The sequence below is a fragment of the Eretmochelys imbricata genome, chromosome 12 (assembly GCF_965152235.1).
Source record: "Eretmochelys imbricata isolate rEreImb1 chromosome 12, rEreImb1.hap1, whole genome shotgun sequence".
NCBI lineage: Eukaryota > Metazoa > Chordata > Testudines > Cheloniidae > Eretmochelys > Eretmochelys imbricata.
The window spans coordinates 18,779,027-18,806,775 of NC_135583.1; the positions used below are offsets into that span (position 1 = coordinate 18,779,027).

Here is a 27,749-nt window from a genome sequence, read left to right on the forward strand (position 1 = left end):
ATCTAGTTACACAGGCAAAATTCAGGTCCTTCTTGTTTTTCCCCCCAGCATTAAACAACCCCAGAAACATGAACTCAGCTTTTTTTTTGAGGAGGGCATAAACATAAAACCATTACAATTTTTTCTTATTATTGGCTTTTTGGACATACATCTGTATCACAGTAAAAGAACTGAGAAAAACAGATAAAACTTGACTAAATGTGTAGCCCAAGGACTGACTTTGGCCCAGTAAGTAAGGAAGCAAAAAGTGAATTATCTTAACTTTTAATAATCTCTTCATTGACAAACCATGTTCAATATAATGAAAGCCACATCACCTCTGGCAGATCACCAGCACTGAATTTCATTATATTTCTGCTGTGTACCTGTGGTCTATATAGTCCTCCAACCCTACTTTTCATTGCTTATGAAAGCAAAGTGATGGATAACAGTTGCTAATATAAGCATGGTGTGGAGGTAGGAGCTATGTAAGCATCTCAAAGATGCTCTTTACTAGCATAAGAATGGCCATATAGGGTCAAACCAAAGATCCATCTAGCCCAGTATCCTGTCTTCCGACAGCAGCCAATGCCAGGTGCCCCAGAGGGAATGAACAGAACCGGTAATCATCAAGTGATTCATTCCCTGTTGCCCATTCCCAGTTTCTGGAAAACAGAGGCTAGGGACACCATCCCTGCCCAGCCTGGCTCATAGCTATGGATGGACCTATCCTCCATGAATTTATTTAGTTCTTTTTTGAACCCTGTTATAGTCTTGGCCTTCACAACATCCTCTGGCAAAGAGTTTCACAGGTTGACTGTGCACTGTGTGAAGAAATACTTCCTTTGTTTGACTGAGAGCTAGTGAACAGGAGCTAATGGGAGTTTTGCGAGGGAGTTCTCCAGGTGAAGGAGGAGCGATTATATTAGGTAAGTTTGTTGCCTGTAGTGTGTGTGTTTGTGGTGTGCTTGCTGCTTGAGTGAAATATACCCTGTGGTCTGTTTGTTTGGGGGACCGTGTGTGCGTTGAGCCTAGCAGCCTGCTAGGCAAGGCTGACAGCTTCTTAACGAGGCTTTGATCCCTAAGCCCTTTACCACCCCTCAACCAGGGGTGGGCATACTCAGGAAGTCCAGGGCTTTAAAAAGCCCACTCCTAAGCAACCAGAGGAGCTAGCGAACAGGAGTGGCTAACACTGTTGTATTGTTAGGATCTCAATCATGGCCCTGAACATCAAAGCAATTATAGTCCTGAGTCTCTTCAGCAGAGCCTACCACACAGTGCTGAATTAGGGTCTGATCCTTGAGCTTTGGGTGCACTCCTGGACCTATGCACAACACCACTGACTCCTGCCTATGTGAAGCAAGTTTCAGAATTCGGGCTTACATTGTAATGGGAATTCGAGTTCTATTGACTAGGTTGATTCACTCCAAATCAGAAATCTCAAAACTTCTCCAACTTAACCAAACTATCTACCCTAGATTGATCATTAAAGCAAATGTTGATGTTAGCTAATTTAGGCATTAATTTTTGGCTTATACCATTTTACCAACAGAATATTTTTAACTTAAATATCGTTTTCCTGTAATGGTAACGTATTCATTAATATGTGAGGTTTACAACACTGTGTTGTATCAGATTAGTCAACGTATAATAGAAACATGTCATAACTATTGAGCTGTGGGTAAACGAGAGTACACATGCAAATTAAATCTTTGAAAAAAAATCTGCAACTCCCATTCTGTTTGGGTGATTTTAGATGACAAGCTCACCATTATTAAAATGGAACTAAATTCCCTAGAATTTTATAAGTGACATCAGGAAGATTTCTCTGGGCACATTCTCTCTGAATGCAGGAAGGAAGATCTCTCAGGGATAAATAAAGATGAAGTTTTAGACAAAGATGACTATCTACTTATGATCTCCTAGGGTATGTCTTCACCACAGAATTAGCCTGGGTTCTTACTTTTGTGTCCATACACAAAAATCTCACACCGGCATTAAGTGGTGCTTTCAAACTGCATGTGGCTGGGGGTGTGGGCTAGAACCTGGATTCCCCTTTCACTTGGACTGGTAACCCATCCACTTTTGCATTGTAGATGCAGGATAAATCATTCGACTGCTGACAGTCCTCCTATGCCTTTCCACAATTTCCCCCCAGCCCAAAGTCCCCAGAAAGACAAATATTTTCCCACAATTGGCAGGGAAAGAATCAGAGTGGCTTATCTTGCTGCAGCATAAAGAACCATGGGATATGCCCCCAGAAGTCCTAAAGACACACGTGGGGGAGTGCAGCATGTGTGAGGACACGGCAGCTTGGGTAGTGTTTTGCAGCATGGCTGCTTACACCTGGGCTAGGTTAACCCATGTGCCGATCACCCAGCCTAACTCTGCAGTGATGAGAAGAGATGATAAGCCAATAGCAGCTGTAAATTAACTGTAAGGGCAGAAATCTCACTATTTAGAATATTTGAAAACAATGAAGTATTACTGAACACATCAACTCTAGCAAGCCCAAATCATCTGAGGCTTTTTGAGCGCCTCAGACTACAGAAAGCTGTGGTTACTGGTTCTAAAGAAGGATGACCTTACAGAAGAAAAGTCAACTTGCTGCAAAAAGTAACAAAAAAAAATTCTACCCAATGAAGTATGATAGAACTACCAAGGGAGAAAGGAGAGTTAATGGAAAACAGGGAAAGAAAGTCATGGAATAGAACCTGTTTTGTGGGCTATCCTAACTCTAGTGAACTGAAGCTGATGGGAGAGTAGCTAACAGGCATGGGACTCCGGCTGTCTATCCAACTGAAGGGAAGGAGTTTTTCGTCCTTATTTTGGAAAAAAAAAATCCCACTTCCCTGACCTGTGTGTCCATGTTCTTCAGATTAGGTACAATGTAAATTGGCCTTGGAGTCAGCTTGTTTGGCTTTAGCATTTAAAAAAAATTGCGTACGTAGCACAAAGGCTATTTTCACTCATTACAAAACTGTAAACAGTGATATAGAATTGTCAATCACACTGCTACAATGCAATGAACAAAATGTCCCCTACCACAGTTATCCAATCTGAATGACTATATTCAAGTGGGAAAAGACTGGAGAGTCCATTCAATGTCAAAAATATTAATGCATTTAATATGGTGTCTGTACACAACATAAATTAAAAACTGCCATTCATGTTAAGCTGCTTATTCTTACATAGTATGGAGAGCATATGAATGACAAGCAATAAGCACATTATAACGTAACACTAGATGGAGCTCTACTTCCCTAGAACAGTCTATAACATTTTACATATAAAATAATTGTCTCTACTAATAAAAACGGAATTCTAATAATCCTATAATACCACATCTTTCTTTGGGGATTCAGCTATGCTCTATAATCTACTTTGCATCTTCCAATAATAGATCTCCTGCTTCACCCATTACAGATTAAAAAAAACCCCCCCACAAACTGCATCAATTCAGATTCAGCCTCATTTCTTTACTTTTGGAAATGTGTCTTTAAGCTAACCAACATTTTAGCTAACAACTACACCCCTAGCTCAAAACACGAGAACACTAGTTCATTTCCAAGAAATGTCTCAAGTACTGTACAATTCACTAATGGAAGTTTTTCAAGTTAACCTTCTCTATCCAGTTGGTTCAATGCAGTGCAGCAAGAATTAATGATAGCTGGAGGTTGCTATAAAAGCCTGGAGTGATAATGGGTATCCAGATTCTAGAAACCTTTTCAAAAAGCCAAAGTGGACTCTTCTGCCATCTGTTTTTCTATTCTTTGATTTTGCTACCATCTGTTTTCTTATTCTACTTGCTTCAATTTCCCTATCCTCAGCATTCCTCCTGTCTACCTCATCTTCCTCTTCTTTAACTGTTTCTTTTATCTTTCTGCCCTTCCTTACACACTTTTTTCTCTTCTTACATTCCTACTTTCATATCTTTTCCTCATCTCCTTCTCTCATATATACTATTTCTTCGGACACAGCCCCAAGTTTTAGCTTTAATATGCCATCACTGGTGGCTAGACTAGTTTGCAATTTTGCAATTAAGTATTTTGAACTATATTAAACATCAAACCGAATTATATGAAAAATAAAGATAGCTATAGTGGGATTGGGAAAAGTACTTTAAATTACCTTTTGTGATTGTTTTTAGCAGAATATGTTCAAAACAACAACAAAAAGTCCTTTATAATATAAAATGCATTAATTTAAAATACATTTTAAAGTGTTATATAATTTTTACATTATAATGTAAGTAAATACAGTGATTGATGATGAAAGAAGAAGGAAGAAGCAGGAAAAGGAAATGAAGCAAGAAGGGAGAAAGAGATGAAAAAGCATAATAGGAGAAGGGACAGTATTAGAAAAACAAAAGAAAAATAAAGAGAGACAAAATCCCTCCATGATTGTTGCAGGGGACGTGGGAAGGAAATACCCCCTCACACATCCCCTGCATCAGCAAGAGGGGTTATTGACTGGACTGGTATGTGCCCGGAAGAGAGGGAAGAAGCAAGAGCAAGAGCATATGCTTGATGAGGCAGAAGTGGGCCCCTCCTCCTGCTCAGCTCCTCCCAGTGGCTGGGCTGATGGGCTCTTGGCTGCTCCCTCAGTCCCCTCCCCCAATCTATTTAAACTCTTCCTAGAGTTTTCAAAAGCCTCTTGCCCATTAGCTGCTGCCAGATAACTTCATCCAGAGTGGGCAATGCTGAGATCAGGGGACAAGTGAAAATGTGTGGATAACAAGCAATCACAAGGGTAGGGATCATTTTAGTACTGCAGGACAGCCTGGAACTGCCCCACCTTTCCCCCACCCTATGTGGCTACCTTACCATGGCCAGGACTGCTGGCCCCCTACTAACTCATAGGGGATCAGCCATGGTGGGCAAGTCTGTGACTCCTGCCTCCAGCATTCAAGTGGGGGCCACGTTACTGCAGCTGATTCTGTGACTGCCTTGTCCCATGCTTATTGGGGCCACATGGCTGAGTTCTGGGACTGCCCCCATGGGAGAAAAGGGAGCTAGGTGACAGCAGTGGTGGGCTATGGACGCCATGCAGTCACGGGTAGCATCAGCAGTTGGATGCTCGGAGGGCGCAATGGCTGCGGCCACAGCAGCAGGAATTAGAATGGTGCCTTCCACCTCAGTGGGCTACAGAGGTCTGGGCAGCCAGGTGGGGCCAGTAACAGGGTCAGTACTGCCAAGCCGGGAGTACCCAACCATTCCCTCCTGTGATCCGCGGCTGAAGTCACTTCTTTGCTGAGCTTTGTGAAGCAATCACTGGCTTTAGACAGCCCCCGCCCCCCAAGAAGGAACAGAATTTGTGTACCTACAGGCTAGCGGAAGGGGGCAGTGACCTTTCCCCTGGAGTGAGGAGAGCTGGCTGTGCACAGGTGTGGGGGAGCCTGCTGAGGCATCGGAAGGATCAAGGAGTGGAAGCAAGAAACCACCACCACAGCGAGGGGAAAAGAGGTCTGCTGATGGACAGAGACTGACAGACCCAGGATTCTGACAGCAGGTGGTGAGTCAGAACCCCTTGTTCAGCAGGTTTCAAAAGGGAGGAATTAATTCCTTCTGCTATTGGGGTGTGAAAGTGAACCACAAAGAGTGGGGGGAGGGTCAGGACCCAAGGTCCTTATATCAGGAAACAATGGGACTCAGGCATGGAGGCGGAGGTGGGAAAAAGTGGCAACCAAAGGGTGATTGGGTTAGAGCCTCCCTGCAGGAGCATGCAAATAGCCCAGCTGGGATCCCTCAGCTATAGGGTTGGAAACACATGGGAGATGAACAGCAGCATGGCTTCTGGCTTCATGCCGCAGGTAGCTGCAGATATATCCAGGTGCAGGGCAGCTGAGAAGCAGCCCTGTGAGGGGCTAGTAGTATTAGTGGACTCACTGGCTCCTCTCCTGTGTGCAAGGCTAGGGCACTTGCCTGACATGGATAGTTCCTCTTCAGGAGGAAGAGCACTATTGGAACAGGTATGGAGTAGAGATAGTCTTTCTCAGCAGGTCCCTGAACTGTAGAAGCAGATGTCCAAAAAGCTGGATGTACTAGAATATGTTGTGAACCCCAACACCAAGTAGCAGTGGAGTGCTTAGCAGACAAAGGTGGACTATCAGACACCATATCCCTCTTTACTGCGAAGGATATAGGGGACACAGGCGTTGAAGACAGGGGACCATATGCAGGAATTGACAGGCCACTTGGAGCCCATTTATCAAAAGCGGTTAAGAAAAAAATTAGAAATATGTGGACGCATTCACCCTTCTATTTCAAGAAGCGGGGGGGGGGGGGGGGGGGGGGGAGTGGGTGAGATGCTGATGAAAAAACAGAAGGAAAATACACCTCAGCAAACTCCAGGTAGCTAGGACTCTGGATAATTAGACTCCAACCTTTTCTATATATGCAAGTGGACTATGCAAAAGGAACAGACACCAATATACTCCCAGCCTTCTCAAACCCATGGACATCATATCAAGGGCAAATGCCACATAGGGATGGGATAGCTGTGACATGATGAGGAGTTTAGATTTAGGGTATTAGAAGGGCCATATTTGCTATGGGGTAAGAATGACCAAGGCTTGTGGATGGAATGCATGATCCCATGCCGTCCAGCCCAGCATGCTTATATAGACAGTGAGTTACCAGTAGCAAAACCACAGGCATCAAAAGGGGATATTAGTTTTAATGTCTGTTCTGCCATTAATGAAATGAAGCGTCTTTGTTCCTATTGGAAACACCAAGCATGATGTAAGAGAAGTGGAAGCCAACATGGTGGCCCCTCTCCCCCTTGTAACTGGAGCAGAGGAAAGGCCAATCATAGTAGACAAAAGGGCAGGTCATCAATGGTACTTCACCTGGAGTGGCAGGAAGCAGCAGCAGTACTGGAAAATGCCCCATTTATATTTGAGAGTGGTAAGGACTCTAATGGGCTTATCCAAACACATTAATTTATGTTTGGAATAGATTTTCACATCCCATATGAGGGAGAAAGATTTCATGTATGGACAAAAAACTTGAAATCCATTAAACAATTGCTTAAAGAGTGCCTGGGCTTTTTGTGAGCTTACCAGTGCCAGTCATACAGCTATTCCTGAGGACGGTCTCTAAAAAAAGTTAGAGGAGGGTGTGACACAGAGGCCCGTTGGTGCCAATGGGCAAAAGGTTCGCTGTTCTTTACAAGCAATTCCTGACCTAACCCTATAAAGTCACTACACCTAATATACCACTTTCATGGCATTTATCCATGAAGGGTAGCACGTGAGTTCTCTACTGAAAGCTTGCAACTTATCAATACTGATAATCACTGCAAGATGTGTGTATGGATAATATTTAAAGAATAATGTAACTATATTGAAAATTATGCCCTTATGGTCTTGGAGTGAAAGTGAGTCACCAGGGAATCATGTGTCTCACTGATGGCCTATTCGAGCAAGCGGGATTATGTACTGTATTTAATTGTCCACCATTGCAACAATACAGAAAAGTCAATGGAAAACCATCAAAGATTACAGTGCAAATATTGAAACCACTTGGAGGTAAAAAGGAACATTATAGCAAACAGTGGACCCCTCTGTCCATGAAGGCAAGTCTACACTTACAATGGTGCAGCTGTGCCACTGTAGCGCTTCAGCGAAGATGCTACTAAGCTGATGGGAGAAGTTCTCCCGTTGGTGCAGTTAATCCACCTCCACGAGAGACAGTAGCTATGTCAACGAGAGAAGCCCTCCCACTGACATAACGCTGTGTATACCAAGGGTTCTCTCTCTTCAACGCTTAGCCAGACAGTCGGCCATAGTGATCGTTCGCCATTTGGTCCATTCCTGCGCAACCATGAAGGCTTGACAGACTGAAAGTCCAACATTGGAACAGACTTGATGAACCCATGTAATAGAGGTTCTGCCTCTGGGCTGTCTCCACCCCTCGGTTGGTGGAATTTTATCCCAGATGTTACAAGCCACCCAGAGAATGGCGTTCACTGGAACGTCTTGTGGCATCCTTGCAACATGTCCGAAAAACGTATGGCGCCGCCTGCGGACAATGGCTCCAGTAGTCTGTAGACCCTAACAACCATAAACATCTGCATTTACAGATGAAGTCATTCCACTTTATGCCCAATGTACGATGTTGACATTTTGTGTGGAAAGCCTCCAGCTTTGTACAGTCTGCACGGCGTAATGTCCATGTTTCACAGCCATACAACAGTATGGGAAGGATACAGCTGGAATAAATCCTGAACTTGGTTGTCATACTCAGATGATGTTGATTCCATATCCATTGTAAACGGCCCATGGCAGATGCTGCGATGCCAAGCCAATGGAGAACCTCCATGTGAGAATTGGAGGAGCTGGTAAGTATAGAACCCAGATAGCAAAAGCTGGAAACTGATTTGACGGTTTCTTTGTTCGAAGAGATTGGAGTCGCAGGTGGACCTGGTCCTAGATTTTGCAGTTTTGTCTTTGACCATGATACATGGAGACCAATCTTAGCTGAGTCCTCCTCCATATGCTGGAGTGCCTCACGAAACCTGTCGGGACTCTGTACTAAAAGAACAACGTCATCAGCATAGTCAAGGTCAAGAGATCACCAATCTCAATGCCTATGGACCTGATGGAATGCTGCATTATGAAATCCATTGCCTGAAAAAAGAGTGCAGGGGTCAGAACGCAACCCTGCTTAACACCAGATACTGATTTAAAAGGTGCTGACATCCGGCTCCCCAGATGAACACGGGCAGTGGTTCCATTATGCAGCTCTCTAATCAAGTCCAGCAGAGTGGTAGGGACACCTACGCCCTTTAAGGCCTTTCATAATGCAACACAGTCTACTGAATCAAATACAGCCTTAAGATCAACATACGCTATGTGCAGGGGCTTTCTGAACTCATGATGTATCTCTGACAACAAGCAAAGGGCCAAAATGGCGTATAACGTGGACCTGTTCTGCGTAAAGCCTGACTGTTGGGGACGATGCGTCCGATGTAGCAAAGGCTCCAGGCACGCCAGCAAAACATGCACAAACATCTTCTCTGGAATGGAGAGCAAGGGGATCGGCCTGTAACTCTTACGTTCACTGCGTGGTCCCCTCACCTTATAGAGTGAGATCACAATACTGTCCTTCCAGGCAGTTGGCAGGGTTACAGTTCTCCACACCAGACGAAAAATGGCCAGAAGTGATTCTGCTACAGGACCAATAGCACATTTTAGCAGCTCTGAGGAGATGCCATCAGCACCGGCTGTATGTCCGTTTTTCAGTTTGGAGATGGAACACTTCATTTCATCCAGTGTTGGTGCATCAGTACAAATGTCTGGATCCGGAACCACATTGACTGCCAGATCATCCAGCTCTGAACAAGAGGATGGTTCAGGACACTGTGATAATGTTCCACTCAGGGTGAGAGAATGTCATCATCCGATTTACATGGATGGCCTTGGCTGTCATTCAGGATGCCGTTTGTAGTGACTACCTCTTGACCACTGAGGTTGTGAATGGCGTGGAATGCTCGCTTCAAGTCGCCCCTGGTTAAGCCAAATTTGACATCATCCACCACTTGGTTATAATATGCATCATGAGCTTGGAGTGCCAAGGTGTTAAATTTTCACTTCAGCCGATTATGAGTGTGATTATCACCATGTTGGTGGACTGCAGCATCAATTTAAATTATTTGGAAGGCCTCCTCCAATAGCCATAGTCGGCGTGCTGGATGTCTATAGCGAATTGTTTACTCAGCAGATAGGTTGAGGGTAGAAGTGAACAGGGACAAGGCAACCTCCAGATCATCTGGCAGGTTAGCTAGAGCCGAGAATCTGTTGCTGACATCAATACAAAACCTGTTGGCTAAACCTTGCACATGGAATGTGTCGACGTCAAACTTCTTCATCATCGCAGAGGGCTTACCTGCTCGTTGGAGCATCAACACCATATGGGCGACCACTAGATGATGATTTGTGTTCACCGTACATTCTGCGCCATGATATATTCTACAGAAGGCGAAGAGATGCCTATCATGTGTAATGCCGTGGTCCAACTCTTTCTGAGTGACACCATCATGAGAGATCCATGACATGTGGTGTATGCATTGCTGCTTGAACCATGACACAAGAATGGAAAGATTCTGGGAGGCACAGAATGTAAGCAAGTGGCGAGAGTCATCATTGGGTGTGCCTGAACCACAATGACCTGTCCAAAACCAGTTCGCACGGAGCCAGTAACTCCATTTTGGTCACCCAGGATCATGAGATTATCATGTGGAGGACTGTGCATACTAGATGTTCCAATTGATCATAGAAATGATTTTTAACCGAGTCAACAGATTCCTCTGTTGACGCATAGACTGCTATGACAGTGAGGTAACCATGCCGATGTTTAAGATGTGCAGGAAGTAAACAAGGAGACACAGGCATCCAGGTTGTCAGGGAGGACTTGGCCTCACCTTGCAGTAGTAGTGCTACCCCATATAGATGGTTGGGGCAACCAGAATACAGAATTAAAGAATCCTCCACCTCATGACGTCCATGATCTATCAGCCTTGCTTCTGTTAGTCCTGCAATCAATATACCAAGATGGTCCACGTAACTCATCGTGGTGGAGGGGGTGTAACATTTGAAGTACGGGATTACTTGCTGGAGCTATGCCATCAGCAATGAAGGCTTGTCTGAAATATCGCGTTGGGCATTATGTGAGGTGGCCAGATCCAATGTGAACCCTGAAAATGATGGCTAACACAGGCGGTGAAGATGCAGGGAAGCAGCTGCACCTAGCTACCTGAGGCCAAGGAATTCGCTGATACTCAATGGCTCAGGTCGCACAGCCTGAAGCCTGTACTGGTAGACCAGGAAAAGAGTCACATTACTGAGCCTCTGTCTCATCCCAGTGGAACAAGGTATTTCCTGGGATAATCGTTTGTTCTTGTTGTTTTGACCATGAATAACCCAGTGCTCAGCACCGGGATTAAAGCCCCTGCCTTATTTTCAGCTGTAGATGCCTTGTTGGTGCCATCTCCCCTTGGTGCAAACATGACGGGTTCGTGCCAAAGCCCCCCTGGGGACGCGTATCCTCTGATGTCAACAGGCACATCTGCAGTACATTGTGACAATGCATCCAATTGTAACTGGGATCTCTGACAGTCCACCAAAATTGCAACTTGGAATGTGGCAACTCTTCAGAGGCATGGTCATCAGGTCGCTGTCTCACAGGAAATGGAATACCAAGGGTTAGGTCAGTGTAACTGTGTTGCTCAGGGGTGTGGATCTTTCACACCCCGAGCGACATAATTATACAGATGTAAGTTTATAGTGTAAACTTGCCCCGAGTAAAGACTAAAGACTGATTCAGTATATCACAAGGTGAAGAAAGACACTCTGTATCCATTCACAGAGGAGTCATCTTGTTGAGCAGGGGTATTTCATAAAAGTGTGCATCCTTGTTCCTGGGAAGCCAACCAGCTCAGCAACAGACTGTACTTTTGTGGGGGTGGGTACGGGGTTAGGGAACCTACTTTAGTAGTTGTTACCTATCCTATCTAATAAGTGTATTCCTTAGTTTGTGTTTTATGATTTTGTTTTATATTGTAACCATGTTCCCTTCACTCTCTCTTGTTTCTAATGGCATCTCCATTCTTTCTTAAATAAACTTTATTTTGTTTTATTGCAAGTGCTCACACGTGCTGTGCATTATACAGGAGCAGTGATTTAAGGTAAAACTGGTAAACTGGGGTACACGGCTCCTTTGGCAGCAAAGGAACTGGGATTTCTGTAAGTAGCCAGTGTCAGAGGCTGGATATCACAAGGGAACTTGGGATCTGGGGTGCACCTCTTGTTAATCGGCAAGGCAAACACAGGACTAACATAGCCCAGAGGAAAGTCACTGAGCAGCTGTAAGGCTGGTGATAGTAGGGAGCTACTGCAGGCAAGATTCCGTCTCACTAGACTCTCAATCCTGGATACACTGAGAACCATCACAGAGGGTGCAGGATTATCCACCATTTATCGTACCCTCAATTATCAATTGGCAGTCAACAAAGTTCTCATGGAAAATGAGGCCTTTGAGAACATTTGTTTTGCACTGCCTTTTATTTAACATTCTTATCTGTGCAGTGTATGTTCAAGTCATAGATAAGGGCATTGCTGATATCCTTTTGATTTCAAGAGAACATTCTCCAGGAAATTGCACGATTCACCAGCTGAGGCCCACAGGTGATGCCTCATCAGTTGTCAAGACATGGCCCGACAGCTTTAGAATTGACAAACAAACTTCATTGATCCCTCCACCCCACCCCCTGCCACCGCCAGTCAGAGTGTACAAGGCCAGTTTAGTGGAATCTGTATAATTCTGAGTTAGGGAAGGACTCCAGTGTATTTGCTCCATTCCTGAACTTCGGGTGGTAAGAAATGTAGTGTCTTTAATGCACCATGGATTGGCTTTATCCATAATACTGGGTCACCTTGCTGGCCTCAGGTTTCGCTGGAGGCTAGCAGGACTTGCTAACTCAAGTAGGGGATTTTTATTAAGGAAGATTATGGAAGGATGTTCCAGAGATGATGGTTGCAGGGAGGAACCCATAACCATACTAATTGGAAGCTTTACCCAGAGCGTGCAGTTGTAGGGTGGAAGCAGTTCTATTGAAAGCAGCATTTGTCATTGCCTTTTTTGGGTGCTTTTACTGAACTAGTGCCCCAGACAACAGGAGATAGCTCCAGGTATGCATTAGAACTACGGGATGTGCAATTTACACAGGAACAATGTCACTGAAATTGAAGTATTCAAAAACTGATCAGGCAGGAAAGAGGGCCACAGTAGAGCTCAGGGATTATGCAGATGAACAGGTAAACCCATTAATGCCATTTTAAAACATACAGGACCAGGAACCATACCCTCTGTTCATACCCGAGGATGGCAGCTACCTGAGTAGGTATCAGTTTGCTGTGGACATGAAGAAGGCATAAGCCTACTTACTTCTCAGTACTGCAAATTCTAGCATGCATTCCCTTAGGTTTGGGGCCACAAAATTAACAGGATCAGAGGATTTCAACTTCCAGAAGGTCCAGGCAATTAGATTGTTACAGCATATATATTCACCCTACCAATAGGTGGCTGGGGCACATCCTGAATCTGAACTAGCTTTGTTGTTTGTGATTGCAGGAGACACTGTGAGGAGGATTGATGTCTGGATCTGCAGGCACTCAATTGTGAATGGAGCCCACAAGCAGGCAATGAGGTCAGCCGGTGGATCACAACTGAGCTTCAAGGCTGAAACTGTTTGCCTTCAGTGATATGGCAGAACAGCCATGTTGTGCAATCAACTTATGGCTCTGCTGCACTCATGGATGGCTGAGGTACAGCCATCTGATATCTTGGTTATTCAACTTGGTAAAAATGATCTTGAGGCCTGCACCAGACTAAATTTGAGAATTAGAATTCAGAGGGATGTGGAATTGATTAAGTGATAATGACCACGCACAAAATTGGTTTAGTCAGAGATGCTTGCTAGACAAGTTTGGCAGGGAACTGTCAGTGTTGCCAGTCTGTGTTGACAGAGCCCATCAGAATCCAAACCACAAGACTACCAGGATAATTTTGTGGGCAGGAGGCTCAATGATCACACATAGGGACATCCAATATAGCGGACATAAGCTATTAGGATGACGGACACCATTAGACAGATGCAGGGGCCGCAATGTCTTCATGACTTTAAGGGCTGGATATGGATGCCAGACAGCGTGGATGGCCATGACCATTCTAATTGCTGGTACCCCCAGTAGCCAGTTTCCAGTGCAGACAATGGCTAAAATGGCCAGTTCCCTGAGTTAAACAAGACCCAGGATTTCACTGTTGGACCTTGTGTCTATAGGAGAACAGGAGACTTGAAGACTTTGCAGACTGAGCTCCCACCTTGGCACCTTCTGTCCTTCTACAAACATGGAGGGCAAGAGGATTCAGAAGTGAACTGTCCTAAGGCACTGACCAAGTAGCATCTACCCTGAGATATTTGTTATATGCTGGGAGCCCTCTAACTCCACACTCCACCCAAGCAATGCCTGCTATGTGAGAGCATGGGGTAGGACTACAACACACCTACCCAGTGTTAAATTAATAAAGTTATAGTCTGTTACTTAAATCCATCTCTATATCTGTCTCTGATTCACTGTGTGTCGAGATCAAACTTGACTTAGTCCATTGATCTACTGTATTTTTGCTTTATTCTTTGGGACGTGATTAGATACTACCCAGACTGGATAACAGATCATCCCAAATTACATTTTGGGTTACGGTCAAAGATGTCTTTAAGTGCAAATACAGAACACAGCCTTCAATTATTTGCTAAATGCTGCAACCAGGCATGCATTATAAACCAATAATGCACACTTTGAAGTATCATACAGTTTAATTAAAATGAAACAAAAAGCTAGACAATTCACTGCAACATAAGTACGCTTGAGTCTGGTTGTCAGCAAATAAGGAATTGCATTAAAAAAAAATAAAAAAAGAACAGCATAGATAAGTCATTAATGCAAAATCTCTTACTTTGACAAGTTCCTGTTGAGCCCATATCTGAATAGGTTCCACCTGCTGGGGAGTCTGAGTCTGGATTCCATATGTGTTCAGAAAAACTTGCAGGCTATAAAACAAAATAAATGCAGGGATTAATCACAGTATAACTACAGTCTGATTTTGTAATGGCCATGGTAGCAATTACTGAAGAAGCAAAAACATGAATATCATATCAATTTAAATCTGAATTAATATTCTCACTCCTGCTTCTTTGAAAACCTGTGCCAAACTGTAGATCTCGGTCACATTCAATTCTTCCTTAAAATACAAATTCTTAATAAAAGTAAATGTCTTACCGTTGACTTTCTGCTATCAGGGCCACATGGACCACCAAATCATTTTCTAGAGGCCCCTAAAATCAATAACAGCAAACAAATACTTTTATTAACATAGTTAACCAAGAACAGTTTGTTATCTCAACAAGAAACAAGAACAATATTAACAGTATTTAAACAGTTCATAGATACGATCGGCATCAACTCACTGCATTGCTGCTTCTCCCTGCTCTCAATGTCTGTTAATCAATTTAACTGTGTAGACAGGGTAATGGAACACCATAGAACTAAAAGCCATAAATCTCACAACTAAGTGAGTGGCTGTACTGTCAATGGTATTTTGAATGATGCATGTTGGAGAGATAGGGACCAATTCTTCTTTTGCCACCATTTACATTTTTGTAATGGAAAAAAGACAAACCATGTAAGAGATTTATTTAAAAATTGTTATATATGGTAAAAATCCTTCAGTATGTATCCCAGAAAAAACGCAAGGTTATATTATTGATGTTTTTGGTATTTTCCCCTTATACCTACTATATCATAGTATTATTTTGATATACTGCATAGACTTTGTAAAGAATTAATCACACAACCGACTGTATAACTGATAGCCTTCATAAAAAAACAACCAAAAAACAAAATGCACACACACACATGACATGCAAGCTAATAGCATTAATATTTTTAATCTGAAGTATTTTTGACTGGACAGTTGCTAACTGTATTGTTGTATGAAAGATATAATGTACATTTCTAAAGGGTGACAATATTTCTAATGTTATGATTAATTAGGTTATTAAGAACAAAATAAATGACAGTATTTTGGTCAGAAAAAAGACATGCAAACAGTATTGAATTAAACAGATGGATAAAATTTTGACCTCACTAAAATCAGTGACTGGGGCTGGGATTTAACTGGCAACATGCTTCACTGGCTAAGATGTAAAATGTCTGCATTACTCTCATTCATTTCCTTGATAGTATTCAATGCACTCTGTGTACATACTCTGATTTTTGGGGGGAGGAGAGAAGGAAGAGGGAAGGGGAAGTGCTATGGTGTATCTAGCAGAAGCAAATACAGTGTTATTTCCAAGATGGTTCTCTCTAACAGCACAGTTTTAGCTGTAAAAACCCCTGACTTGGAATTTTAATTTTAACAATGTAAAGGAAAACTGCAGAATTTGCAGAGCAAAAATTAAGTTAAAATTATGTTAACTTTTTTAAATGTCTACATCCAAAATGTACCATAATTTCTTTCCATTGTAAGTCTTTAAAGTAAAAAGACAAGTTCAGGCATTTATGACTCCTCCAAACCAAATCGCATTTGCTGTATTCAGAAAAGCAAATCTTGAGGTCCTAAAAAATGTATTTTTTGTCCTAAAATATACATGAATAATAACTTCTACTAGAGGTTGCAGAAGCACTATAACCTACATTTTTTAAGCACACAAACCAGATTTTTTTCCCTCAATATAAGTATTACAATATGGGAGCCAGAATGACCTGTTGGAAATTCAAGTGACATAAGACTTTGATAACAAAACAGTGTCCTCAACAACAGGGAGTTCCTATTGACTTAACACTGTTTGTAAAGGTATTAAAAACAGACAAAATTACTTTATGTCAGGACAGTATAATAAACCACTACAAACTTTACCTCAGAATTAGAATTAGGAAGTTTCTTTGCTGCTCTATTTCTATTAATATCATGTAAGAGATTGAGGTTGTCTGACTATTGCAACTGAGACTATTTGAAATGAAAGTCTAGAGAAAGATCTTTGGATAAGCATTCTATGTCAAGTTATTATGTTTAGATTTGTACATAGCGGACAGAAGGAAGAAAGCAGGTTCTAACTAGAATTCCTTATTTCCAAATGACAGTGTATTTAAGTTGGTTGAGTAATTAGATTCTTGCCACTCAAAGAAACAGGTAAAATAATTTTTAGCTATAAAATTTTAGTACAGACTCTAGAAAATAATGTCTGGGACAAAAAAGGGAGTTTATTAAAAATAAACTGCAGATCCCTTATTTCTCGTGTCAATCTATTTACTGGTATGCAGGATTTCATGGATTACTGCACCTGATGAAGTACTTTATCAAAAGGTAGATGCAGCAATCTTTTTCTAAGTGACTTACTGCTTCAGTCATTTTTATATTAGAGGACCTGGCTGTGTGAAACTTAAGACTTTCAAAAAATACTGCAAGAAACTCAATATAGTGCATTTAACTAGCATTCTGCTATGTATGAAGCAGAAAGCAAATGTCTTTGCCTTTCACTGTGTCAAGGTCTGGGAGACAATATGAATTTACAGAATGTGCCACGCCATACTGTAAACACTGTTAGAATATTCAGTTAGAAGATGAATGAAATAAAGCCATTTATCAGTCCCCAGAAATTATAGTGCGCTCTCTCTCTCTATATATATATTTCATTAATATATTTATTATTTCATTCATCTTCTAACTGAATATTCTAACAGTGTTTACAGTATGCTGTGGCACATTCTAGATCTATAACTTTATATTGTCTCCCAGACCTTGACACAGTGAAAGGCAAAGACATTTGCTTTCTGCTTCATACATAGCAGAATGCTAGTTAAATGCACTATATTGAGTTTATATATAGATATATAGATACAGCATTAACTACCTATATTCAATCAAAGCTGAATACAGTGGATGTCACCTTGACCCTATATTTATACCCTACACACCACTGTAATAATCTTTGCACAAAATATACCTTGTAAGGTATCATTTGAAAACAAATAATTTGCTGATCAATAATATCATGGTGAAACATATGTAGCAACTATGTAAAGTTATGAACATCAGCTGAAATTAAGTCTGAAATGTGTTTACCAGATCAGTAAACCAGTTTCTCGAAGACAAAGGACAAGCTGACACCTCTAGCCAGGTGTCATCAAAGTTGATGAACAATCGCCTGTCACGTGGCCATTCTCTGGCAAGGAAGGGGGGCAGGAACAAACAGATTTGCATCTCAGCAAACAACAACCTGGAACCTCTTTAATCACCATGCTCTTTGTCTCTGTCCTCATAGCAGGAATGAATTTTGTCTAGGGGTAACCCTCAGAAAAAGGGGTCAGTATTGCAAAAAGTACTGAATTAAACAGATGGCTTTATTAGAGAAAGTTTTGGAACAAATTGATGAACTAAAGAGTAAAAAGTCACTAGGACCAGATGGTATTCACCCAAGAGTTCTGAAGGAACAAAAGTGTGAAATTGCAGAACTACTAACTGTAGTCTGTAATCTACCATTTAAATCAGCTTCTGTACCAAATGACTGGAGGATAGCTAATGTGACACCAATTTTTAAAAAGGGCTCCAGAGGTGATCCTGGCAAGCCTGACTTCAGTACCAGACAAACTGATTGAAACTAAAGTAAAGAACAAAATTGTCAACATATAGATGAACATAATTTGTTGGGGAAGAGTCAACATGGTTTTCGTAAAGGGAAATCATGCCTTACCAATCTACTGAGTCAGCAGCGTGCCCTTGAGTCAGCAGTGTGCCCTTGTTGCCAAGAAGGCCAATGGCATTTTGGGATGTATAAGTAGGGGCATAGCGAGCAGATCGAGGGACGTGATCGTCCCCCTCTATTCGACATTGGTGAGGCCTCATCTGAAGTACTGTGTCCAGTTTTGGGCCCCACACTACAAGAAGGATGTGGATAAATTGGAAAGAGTCCAGCGAAGGGCAACAAAAATGATTAGAGGTCTGGAACACATGACTTATGAGGAGAGGCTGAGGGAACTGGGATTGTTTAGTCTGCAGAAGAGAAGAATGAAGGGGGATTTGATAGCTGCTTTCAACTACCTGAGAGGTGGTTCCAAAGAGGATGGTTCTAGACTATTCTCAGTGGTAGAAGAGGACAGGACAAGGAGTAATGGTCTCAAGTTGCAATGGGGGAGGTTTAGTTTGGATATTAGGAAAAACTTTTTCACTAGGAGGGTGGTGAAACACTGGAATGCGTTGCCTAGGGAGGTGGTGGAATCTCCTTCCTTAGAAGTTTTTAAGGTCAGGCTTGACAAAGCCCTGGCTGGGATGATTTAATTGGGGATTCGTCCTGCTTTTGAGCAGGGGGTTGGACTAGATGACCTCCTGAGGTCCATTCCAACCCTGATATTCTATGATTCTATGATACTAGAATTCTTTGAAGGGGGTCAACAAGCATGTGGAAAGGGGGATCCAGTGGATATAGATTTTCAGAAAGCCTTTGACAAGGTCCATCACCAAAGGTTCTTAAGCAAAGTAAGTCATGATATAAGAGGGAAGGTGGTCTCATGGATTGGTAACTGGTTAAAAGATAGGAAACAAAGGGTTGGAATAAATCATCAGTTTTCACAATGGAGAGAGGTAAATAGTGGTGTCCCTCCCGGGGTCCTATTCAACATATTCATAAACGATCTGGAAAAAGAGGTAAACAGTGAGGTGGCAAAATTTGCAGATGATACAAAACTACTCAAGATAGTTAAGTCCCAGGCAGACTGTGAAGAGCTACAAAAGGATCGCTCAAAACTGGGTGACTAGGCAACAAAATGGCAGATGAAATTCATTGTTGATAAATGCAAAATAATACACATTGCAAAACATAATCCCAACTACACATATAAAATGATGGAGTCTAAATTAGTTGTTACCACTCAAGAAAGATCTTGGGAGTCATTGTGGATAGTTCTCTGAAAACATCCACTTCTTGTGCAGCGGCTGTCGAAAAAGCTAACAGAATGTTGGGAATCATTCAAAAATGGATAGATAATAAGACAGGAAATATCTTATTGCCTCGATATAAATCCATGGTATGCCCACACCTTGAATACTGTGTGCAGATGTGGTCATCCCATCTCAAAAAAGATGTACTGGAATTGGAAAAGGTTCAGAAAAGGGCAACAAAAATGATTAGGGTATAGAAGGAGAGATTAATAAGACTTTTCCGTATGAGGAGAGATTAATAAAACTGGGACTTTTCAGCATGGAGAAGAGACGACTAAGGGGGGATATGGTTGAGGTTTAAAATCGTGACTGGTGTGGAGAAAGTAAATAAGGAAGTGTTATTTACTCCTTTTCATAATATGAACTAGGGGTCACCACAAGAAATTAATAGGTAGCAGGAACAAAAGGAAGTATTTTTTCACACAACATACAGTCAGCCTGTGGAACTTTTTGCCAGAGGATGTTGTGAAGGTCAAGACTATAACAGGGTTCAAAAAAAGAACTAGATAAATTCATGGAGGATAGGTCCATCCATAGCTATTAGCCAAGATGGGCAGGGATGGTGGCCCTAGCCTCTGTTTGCCAGAAGCTGGGAATTTTGCAACAGGGCATGGATCACTTGATGATTACCTATTCTGTTCATTCCCTCTGGTGCACCTGGCATTGGCCACTGTCGGAAGCCAGGATACTGGGCTAGATGAACCTTTGGTCTGACCCAGTATGGCTGTTCTTATGTTATAAATACATATCAAAGGGTGATAACTGTAAAAATGAGGGGCAAAAACACCCCAAGTTATCTCTACCTAGCCATCCCTCTCTTTCACCTAAGACAACAAAAGAAACAGCCCTTGGACTTTGGGAGCAGATCGTGGCCTGATAATTTTGTCAGCAATGTTACTGGAAACATGTGGTAAGGAATTTCACCTTGAATCAAGTATAGTTTGTTAAGTTTGAGTATTAGGAAGCATTTTATCTTAATTTCTCTTGTAACCATTCCTGACTTTAATGCCGTAGACTTGTACTCACTTAAAACCTATCTCCTTGTAGTTAAATCAATTTGTTTTATTCTTTAATTAAAACTAATCCAGTGTTGTGAACTGTGTGGGTAACTCCATTTAGGATAGCAAACTGTTGTATACTGATCCCCTTAGAGGCGCAACAGACCTAACATATCTGGAGTGTTTAGGAGAGGGCTAGACAGCGCAGAAAACATATTTTGACGATAAACCCAGAACAGGGAGTGTGTTGGGGTCACCCAGCACATGGCAACCCAGACTGGTAGAAGCCAGAGCTGTGACTGATGTATGGCTAGCAGGCTGCAGCTATCCACAGATACCCAGGGTGTTATCTGGAAGGCTGTTTGTGAGCTGTCCAGGTGGGAACTACAGCAGCAAAGCACTGTGAGGCACCCAAGTTCACAGGGCAGGGGTAACAGCCCCTTACTGGTGTGGATTGCACCCCAGAATGTCATAGTCAGTACTTGGACAGTGCTAAACAATTTATGCCCAATACACCTCTACCCCAATATAACGCGGTCCTTGGGAGACAAAAAATCTCACCATGTTATAGGTGAGACCGCGTTATATCAAACATGCTTTGGCCCCCCCGTTCCTTGTTACCTGAATGCCCCCTCTAGAGACCTCCATCCCTAATCACCCCCAGGACCCCACCCCCTACCCAATGCCCCTGCTCCCTGTCCCCTGATGCTCCGACCTCTATCCACACCCCTCACCCCCTGACAGGCACTCACCGGCAGTAGCGGGAAGTGACGTAATGTGGCCCCAGCCCACTCTACTCCACCATCTCCCAGCCACTGGTGAGTACGGGGAAGTTGGGGAAAGGCCCCAGCCCGCTCCGCTTTCCTTGCCCCAGCCCCAGCCCCAGCCGTGTCGCTAGGGGCGGGGTTGGGGAAAGGTCCCGCACTCATCTGCGGTGGGAAGCAGAGTGCTGCGGCTGGGAGCTGGCGGAGTAGAGCGGGCTGGGGCCGGGCTGCTCCGCTTCTGCCGCTGCCAGTAAGTGCTGCGGGATCCCTTCCCCCAAACCCCATTCCCCGAGCGACACGGCTGGGGCTGGGGCGAGGGAAGCAGAGTGGGCTGACCCCAGCCCCTAGCTAAGCCCCGGGCCACTCTGGGGTTGTGGGGCCCCCAAAAGTGCCCCCCCAGCTCTCCCCTCCCAGACCCTGTGGGGGAGAAGCCCCTGAGAACCTCTGCCCCTTATCCAACCCCTCAGTCCCGGCCCGGCCCGGCACCCTTGACACGCTGCTCAGAGCAGCGTGTCGGAACTTTATCGCATTGTATGCGAACCCGCATTATATCGGGTCATGTTATATCGGGGAAGAGGCGTACTTTTGGCAATTTTGCTGGTGCAAGCTTGCAGAAGTGTCTCAAACTAAAAATATATATAACATTTAGGTTTTTTTAACATAGCATTGAATATTTTGAACAATCATAGTAAAGCTAAAGGGAAACAGGAACATGCCTAAGATTATAGCTTCCCCAACTGTAGTCAGAAACAGGAAGAAAAGATTTATGGAAGTCAAATTTAGTTTTGGTATTCAAGATATATAGTTATGATAAAGATTTATGCAAAGCTTGCACTACAGATAACATTTACAGTGGAGGCAAGACCAGAGAAATACAGGGAGTTAAGTGTATTTGGTTTTGGAGTATAGAACATACCTTAAATACAATAGTCAGATGCTCTGTGACAAATACTGTATATATCACTTATTGGATGAAGGAAAAATGATCCACAAAGGCAAAAGAATGCTATTTGCATTTGTTTGAGGTAGAATATGGCTTTAAAATGACTACTTAGCATTTAAAAGGGTCAGTGAAACTCTTAATTTTTTTAAATTATTCAGGATATGCCACAGATCCAGAAAATTTCACACCAAGACCACTCATGTCTGCAGTGAAATTTTAAGATAATAGATGCTATTAGAAAATAAATGCACAGTACTCTGAGCATCTCTCTACAAGGATTAACTGCTAACCTAGATGGAATATTGAAATAAATTTCTGTAACATGGATACTTATTTTTTAACCTATCAAATTAGATATGCCACATCCTAAAATGCTTTACATAATTAAAAACAAACAAAAACACCCTTGTCTTATCCTCTAGCCATTCCCTAACTCTCAAATAACTACATGGTCAAAGTCAATGGAGTTATACCATTGGTGAATTAGGCTTACAATTTTTGGTTTGTTCACTGTTTCAACAGCTCTCTAGATCTGGCCAGTATAATGGAGAAGTCACTCCAATGTTATAAAAGTGAGGGTGGTATAAACAAACAAACATAATCCAGATTCTGTTTATCTTGGAAATCCTTGTCTATCTATCTTTAGTGTAATCTGTGCTGATTCTTTATAGAGAATTACCTACAATACTGAAAATAAAATTAACCAGTGATTTATGCAAGAAGTGACATTTTGAATACCCTCTCCCAAATATTAATAATGGCAGCTTTAGTCTCCAAATCAAAAGATCAACATCCCAAATTTAAAAAAAAAGTATTCTAGCTGTATTTGTTCAGGTTAGAGAACCTCAGTAATTAAAAACAACGAGGAGTCCTTGAGGCAATTTTTAAAAGTGGAAATTCTTCAACAAAAAAATTTCAAAACCACACTTCAACAAGAAACTGCAGAACTGGAATTAATTTGCAAACTGGACACCACCAAATTAGGTCTGAATAAAGACTGGGAGTGGATGGATCACTACAAAAAGTAATTTTCCCTCTGCTGATACTCATACCTTCTTGTCAACTGTTGGAAATATGTGACCTTGATTGCATTGACCTCGTGAGCACTACTGAATTTTCCCTCCTTTGGTATTCACCCCATTTGTCAACTGTTGAAAACAGGCCACATCCACCTTAACTGAATTGGCTCGTTAGCACTGACCCCCCACTTCGTAAGGCAACTCCCATCTTTTCATGTGCTATAATATATATTCTGCTTACTGTATTTTTCACTCCACGCATCTGATGAAGTGGGTTTTAGCCCACGAAACCTTCTGCCCAAATGAATTTGTTGGTCTCCAATGTGCCACAAGGACTCCTCTTTGTTTTTGTTGATACACACTAACACAGCTACCACTCTGAAACCTGTCAGTAATTAAAGTTTTGCACATACTCTTGATCAGTAACTCAATTGCTCACACTAGGTCAGTGGAATCAGGTTTTCATTTTTGATTTTTACAGCAAACAAAATAAACAAAACAGTAAAATATCAGCTTTCATATCCTGCAAAGGGGAAACCTTGACATGACAGTTCCTTAATACATCTTTTCTCACTAGAATCTGGTCCATCTCATTCACTAAAATCCCAAAATGAAAAATAATAATCAACACTCGGTTGCAACAAATTTGGTACAGCAGGAACAAAAGGGGACCAGACAAGGTTTTGCAAAAAAATAACAATTACTTAAGAAGAGTTATTGACCACCTACATTATACCTATTAAAAAACTACAGTGCACATGAGTGAAAAAAATACATATATAATTAAAAAGAAAAGGAGCACTTGTGGCACCTTAGAGACTAACCAATTTATTTGAGCATAAGCTTTCGTGAGCTACAGCTCACACACCAGGCCTCCATGGTCCCATTCCAGTATGCATCTGATGAAGTAAGCTGTAGCTCACGAAAGCTTATGCTCGAATAAATTGGTTAGTCTCTAAGGTGCCACAAGTACTCCTTTTCTTTTTGCAAATACAGACTAACACGGCTGTTACTCTGAAACCATATATAATTAAGTTAAGTTATCTATTGGGAAATGAAGTCCAACAGAGAACACTAAATAATGATCAGATGTCACTACAAAGCAAAATATGAGGTTTACATGAAAATATTAGCACAAACCAGAATGGCTTAGATTGTGGTGTCATTCTTGTTTCTACTTTAGAACATAAAGTAAAAATCGTTGTTTGTGTAGTGGACTAATTCTATATTGATGATTTCACATTATGTTATATAAACAGACCTTTTGCTGCAATACAAAATAAAAAAATGTTTAGGGATTAATTAGGAGAGCAATCTACTACTGTTTTTCTACGCACACTAATTGAATTATTTTATTATGTTTTTGTACTGAAGCACTTTAACACAGTCTTTGTCATATTGCTCATTATGCTCCACAAGCATTCTGTAACATACAAGACTGTTGTTTTGTTCTTACAGGTTTTGTAAGCTTTAAGATGACTGATTTAGCTTTAGCTATAACAACTAATGCCTTCCATCTAGATAATACTCCATTTACAAAGCAATCCTTTATAAATCACTTAACCAGACCATATTTTTATATACTACTTAACATATTGTAGGTCTTAAACAACAAAGAATCTTCAGAGACTAAACTTTCATGCCACAACTTAAAATAAGTGATCCTAAAACAGAGTTTATCTGCAATACAGTGCTAATTCTTGGACCTAAGGGAAAAGTGTGTTTTGAGAATTTAATAAAATTTTGCTTTCAGTTCCTCAAATAAGAGTAATTTGTGCTCATTAGGCTTCATTTGTACATCTTGCTAGCTAAAGGACAGCCAACATTTTTCACTACATTAGTGCTCCTTTAAAAAGAGTGTCACATTTAATGTAATTTACTATCTAGGTATTATGATGTATTCTAAACAAATTTTCAGCAAAAGAAAGCAGAAAAGAAGTCTATGAATTTTGACTCAAAATGTGAGACACATAGTATAGAGCACTGAACTATGTACCAACTTTGTTACGCTAGTGAACTGGAAGGAAGAGCTCCTTCAGTACACTAAGCACACATTTGTTTATCATTATTCAACAAGCAAAGGCTAAATGTGGTTCAAACACATAGGTAGTAGATGTGGGATAAATACAAATACCTCCAAAATATCAGGCATCTATTGAAGTGTAAGATGTGAAAAAAATTGAATATTTAAGTCTCATTTATTTATTAATTTGTGATTTTAGTTGTTTTATTACTAAAGGGAAAAATAAACCAATACCTAAGTATTTTAAGACATGCTATAAGGAATTAATCTTAATTATCCAGTAAACTCTTCTGCTTTCACTGAGTTTTTTCTTCATATTTCTTTATTTGGAGTTAGCAGCAGTAACACAGACTAACATACATATGTTTTTGTGCCATGCTGGATCTTAATACTGACTGTAAAAAGTCCAGGATGTTAAAAGAGATCAGATGCTGGTAGATTATGGATGTTGTCACATTTCAGATGATTTTGCCTCAGAACAGACTGGAAACATGGTGGCAATTTTTAAGACAGTTGGCATCCAGTGTCTCTTTCCTGAGAACTAGCCAGACTGTCACAATATGGCAATGCTCCAACAAGTAAAAAATAATATGATCACTTCAGAAATAGTTACGGCATCCCAGTGACGTCCAGTATGCTGGATTTGGTACAGTGAGGATCAAACCTTTTGTTTTTGAAGATGGAAATGTTTACTTTTGCTAGAAGAATCTTATCTGAGTATGAAGAGTGGTGAACAGATAAATTACCATGGTGAAATTAAGGACAATTAAATGGACACTCTTCAAGGGGGTTATGAGGGTTAACTAATCTCTTGAAGCGGGGATCTGTAGAGGCAATTATTGGAGAAAAGAAAATTATTCACCTGTAATTGTAGTTCTCACAGTATATTTCCCCTTTGCAATTCCATGGTCATCCTAGTCTCCCTTCCCAATTATTTGGGGTCCTGCACTGGTATTTCAAATATTTTTGAAATATATATATATATATTATTTCAAATAATTTCCCCATGTTTATTTCCCCTCCCCCTTTTGTTCCTCACACGTTCTTGTCAACTGCTGGAAATGGCCCATCTTGATTATCACTACAAAAGGTTTTTTTTCTCTCCTGCTGGTTATAGCTCACTTTAACTGATCACTCTCCTTATAGTGTGCACGGTAACACCCATTGTTTCATGTTCTCTGTGTATATAAAATCATCCTACTGTATTTTCCACTGCATGCATCCGATGAAGTGGGCTGTAGCACACAAAAGCTTATGTTCAAATAAATTTGTTAGTCTCTAAGGTGCCACAAGTACTCCTTTTCTTTTTGAGAAAAAAAATTGGGTCTGCAGCCTTTTGTATAGCCTTTCACTGAAAGTTTGTATCCATCAGAGGATATGAGCATGAACCACATGGTCAGTGTTTTCTAGGTGGTTCCAGAGCTGCAGCACAGATAATCACCATTTTCAAGAGGGAGCCTCTGCAGAAGCAGTATATAGTGATCACCACTGAAATTTTAATATTTACCCACAGGTATTCACAAAATTGTATCTGAGACAATTCAGTAGTTCCCTGCATTTAGACCACTGCACTCGAACTGCAGTTATAAAGTAGCCTGTCTCTTGATAGATGTGTTTCCAAGATACTATACACAAAGAAAGTTCATATAGATAGCAATTAGAGTTGTCTCGTCTATCTAAATCTTTGTGGAACAAGACTTAGGTCTGATTAAGTTGTTTTAATGCAAATGGAATAATAATTAATAAAATTGCTCTATTTTTTTAAACTGAATTTGGGTTGATTGATTTTGTTTCAGTAACCCTAAGTTGCCAAATGCTCTGAAATAGCTGTCTTTTTAAAAAAGAGAATGAAATAATTTAATGCATTTTTTTAATTGTGGAGAAAAGGAACAAGGCATTATAAGGAAAGAAGCTGGTTTTGGTTTTTGAAGACATAATTAAGTTAAATGTGTTGTATTCTAGTTTCATATTCCATTTTTACCACAAAGTGAGTACTAAACAGACTTGCACACTGATTTTGCATAAATTGAGCTAAATTCGATAAAAATGGCATAATCAAATATTAAGATTAACTGTTTGAGTAGATGTGAAATACAGAACAGAAAAGCCAATAAGAAAAATATTGAGCAAAAAAGGAAGAAAGAAGGGGAACCAACAATCGGAGGTGGCGCCGGGGGGGGGGGGAAGAGGGGGCATGCAGAGTTAACTGCCCCCTCCCCCCATTTTCGGAGAGTACAGAGATGCCCTTGCAGGGCTTGCTCTGCTCCGTCTGCTGGTGCGGGAGGGAGGATTTGTCCTTCTCCTGCTGTGTCTCTTCCTCACCCACCCCTGGCACTTCCAGCTCCACTGGGCCCAGGTGGGAAGCTGAAGGGACAGTACAGAGCCGCTTCTAATGCTGGCTGACTCTGCTCAGGGTCGCAGTCTGTGAGAGACACAGTGCTGGGGAGGTGGTGGCACCCATAACAAA

The 27,749-nt window shown here is 41.5% G+C and overlaps 1 protein-coding gene across 4 annotated transcripts in view; it reads right to left on the reverse strand.

Moving 5' to 3' along the window:
* The window catches only part of PHKB (phosphorylase kinase regulatory subunit beta), a 218,574-nt gene that overhangs the window by 42,980 nt on the left and 147,845 nt on the right, over positions 1 to 27,749 (reverse strand). For all 4 annotated transcript variants that reach the window (XM_077830734.1, XM_077830733.1, XM_077830732.1 and 1 more), the window contains 2 exons: positions 14,819 to 14,874; positions 14,496 to 14,589 (listed from right to left, as the gene is read on the reverse strand). In XM_077830734.1, coding sequence (XP_077686860.1) covers positions 14,496 to 14,589; positions 14,819 to 14,874 — 150 coding nt within the window. The remainder of the gene's footprint in view (positions 1 to 14,495; positions 14,590 to 14,818; positions 14,875 to 27,749) is intronic.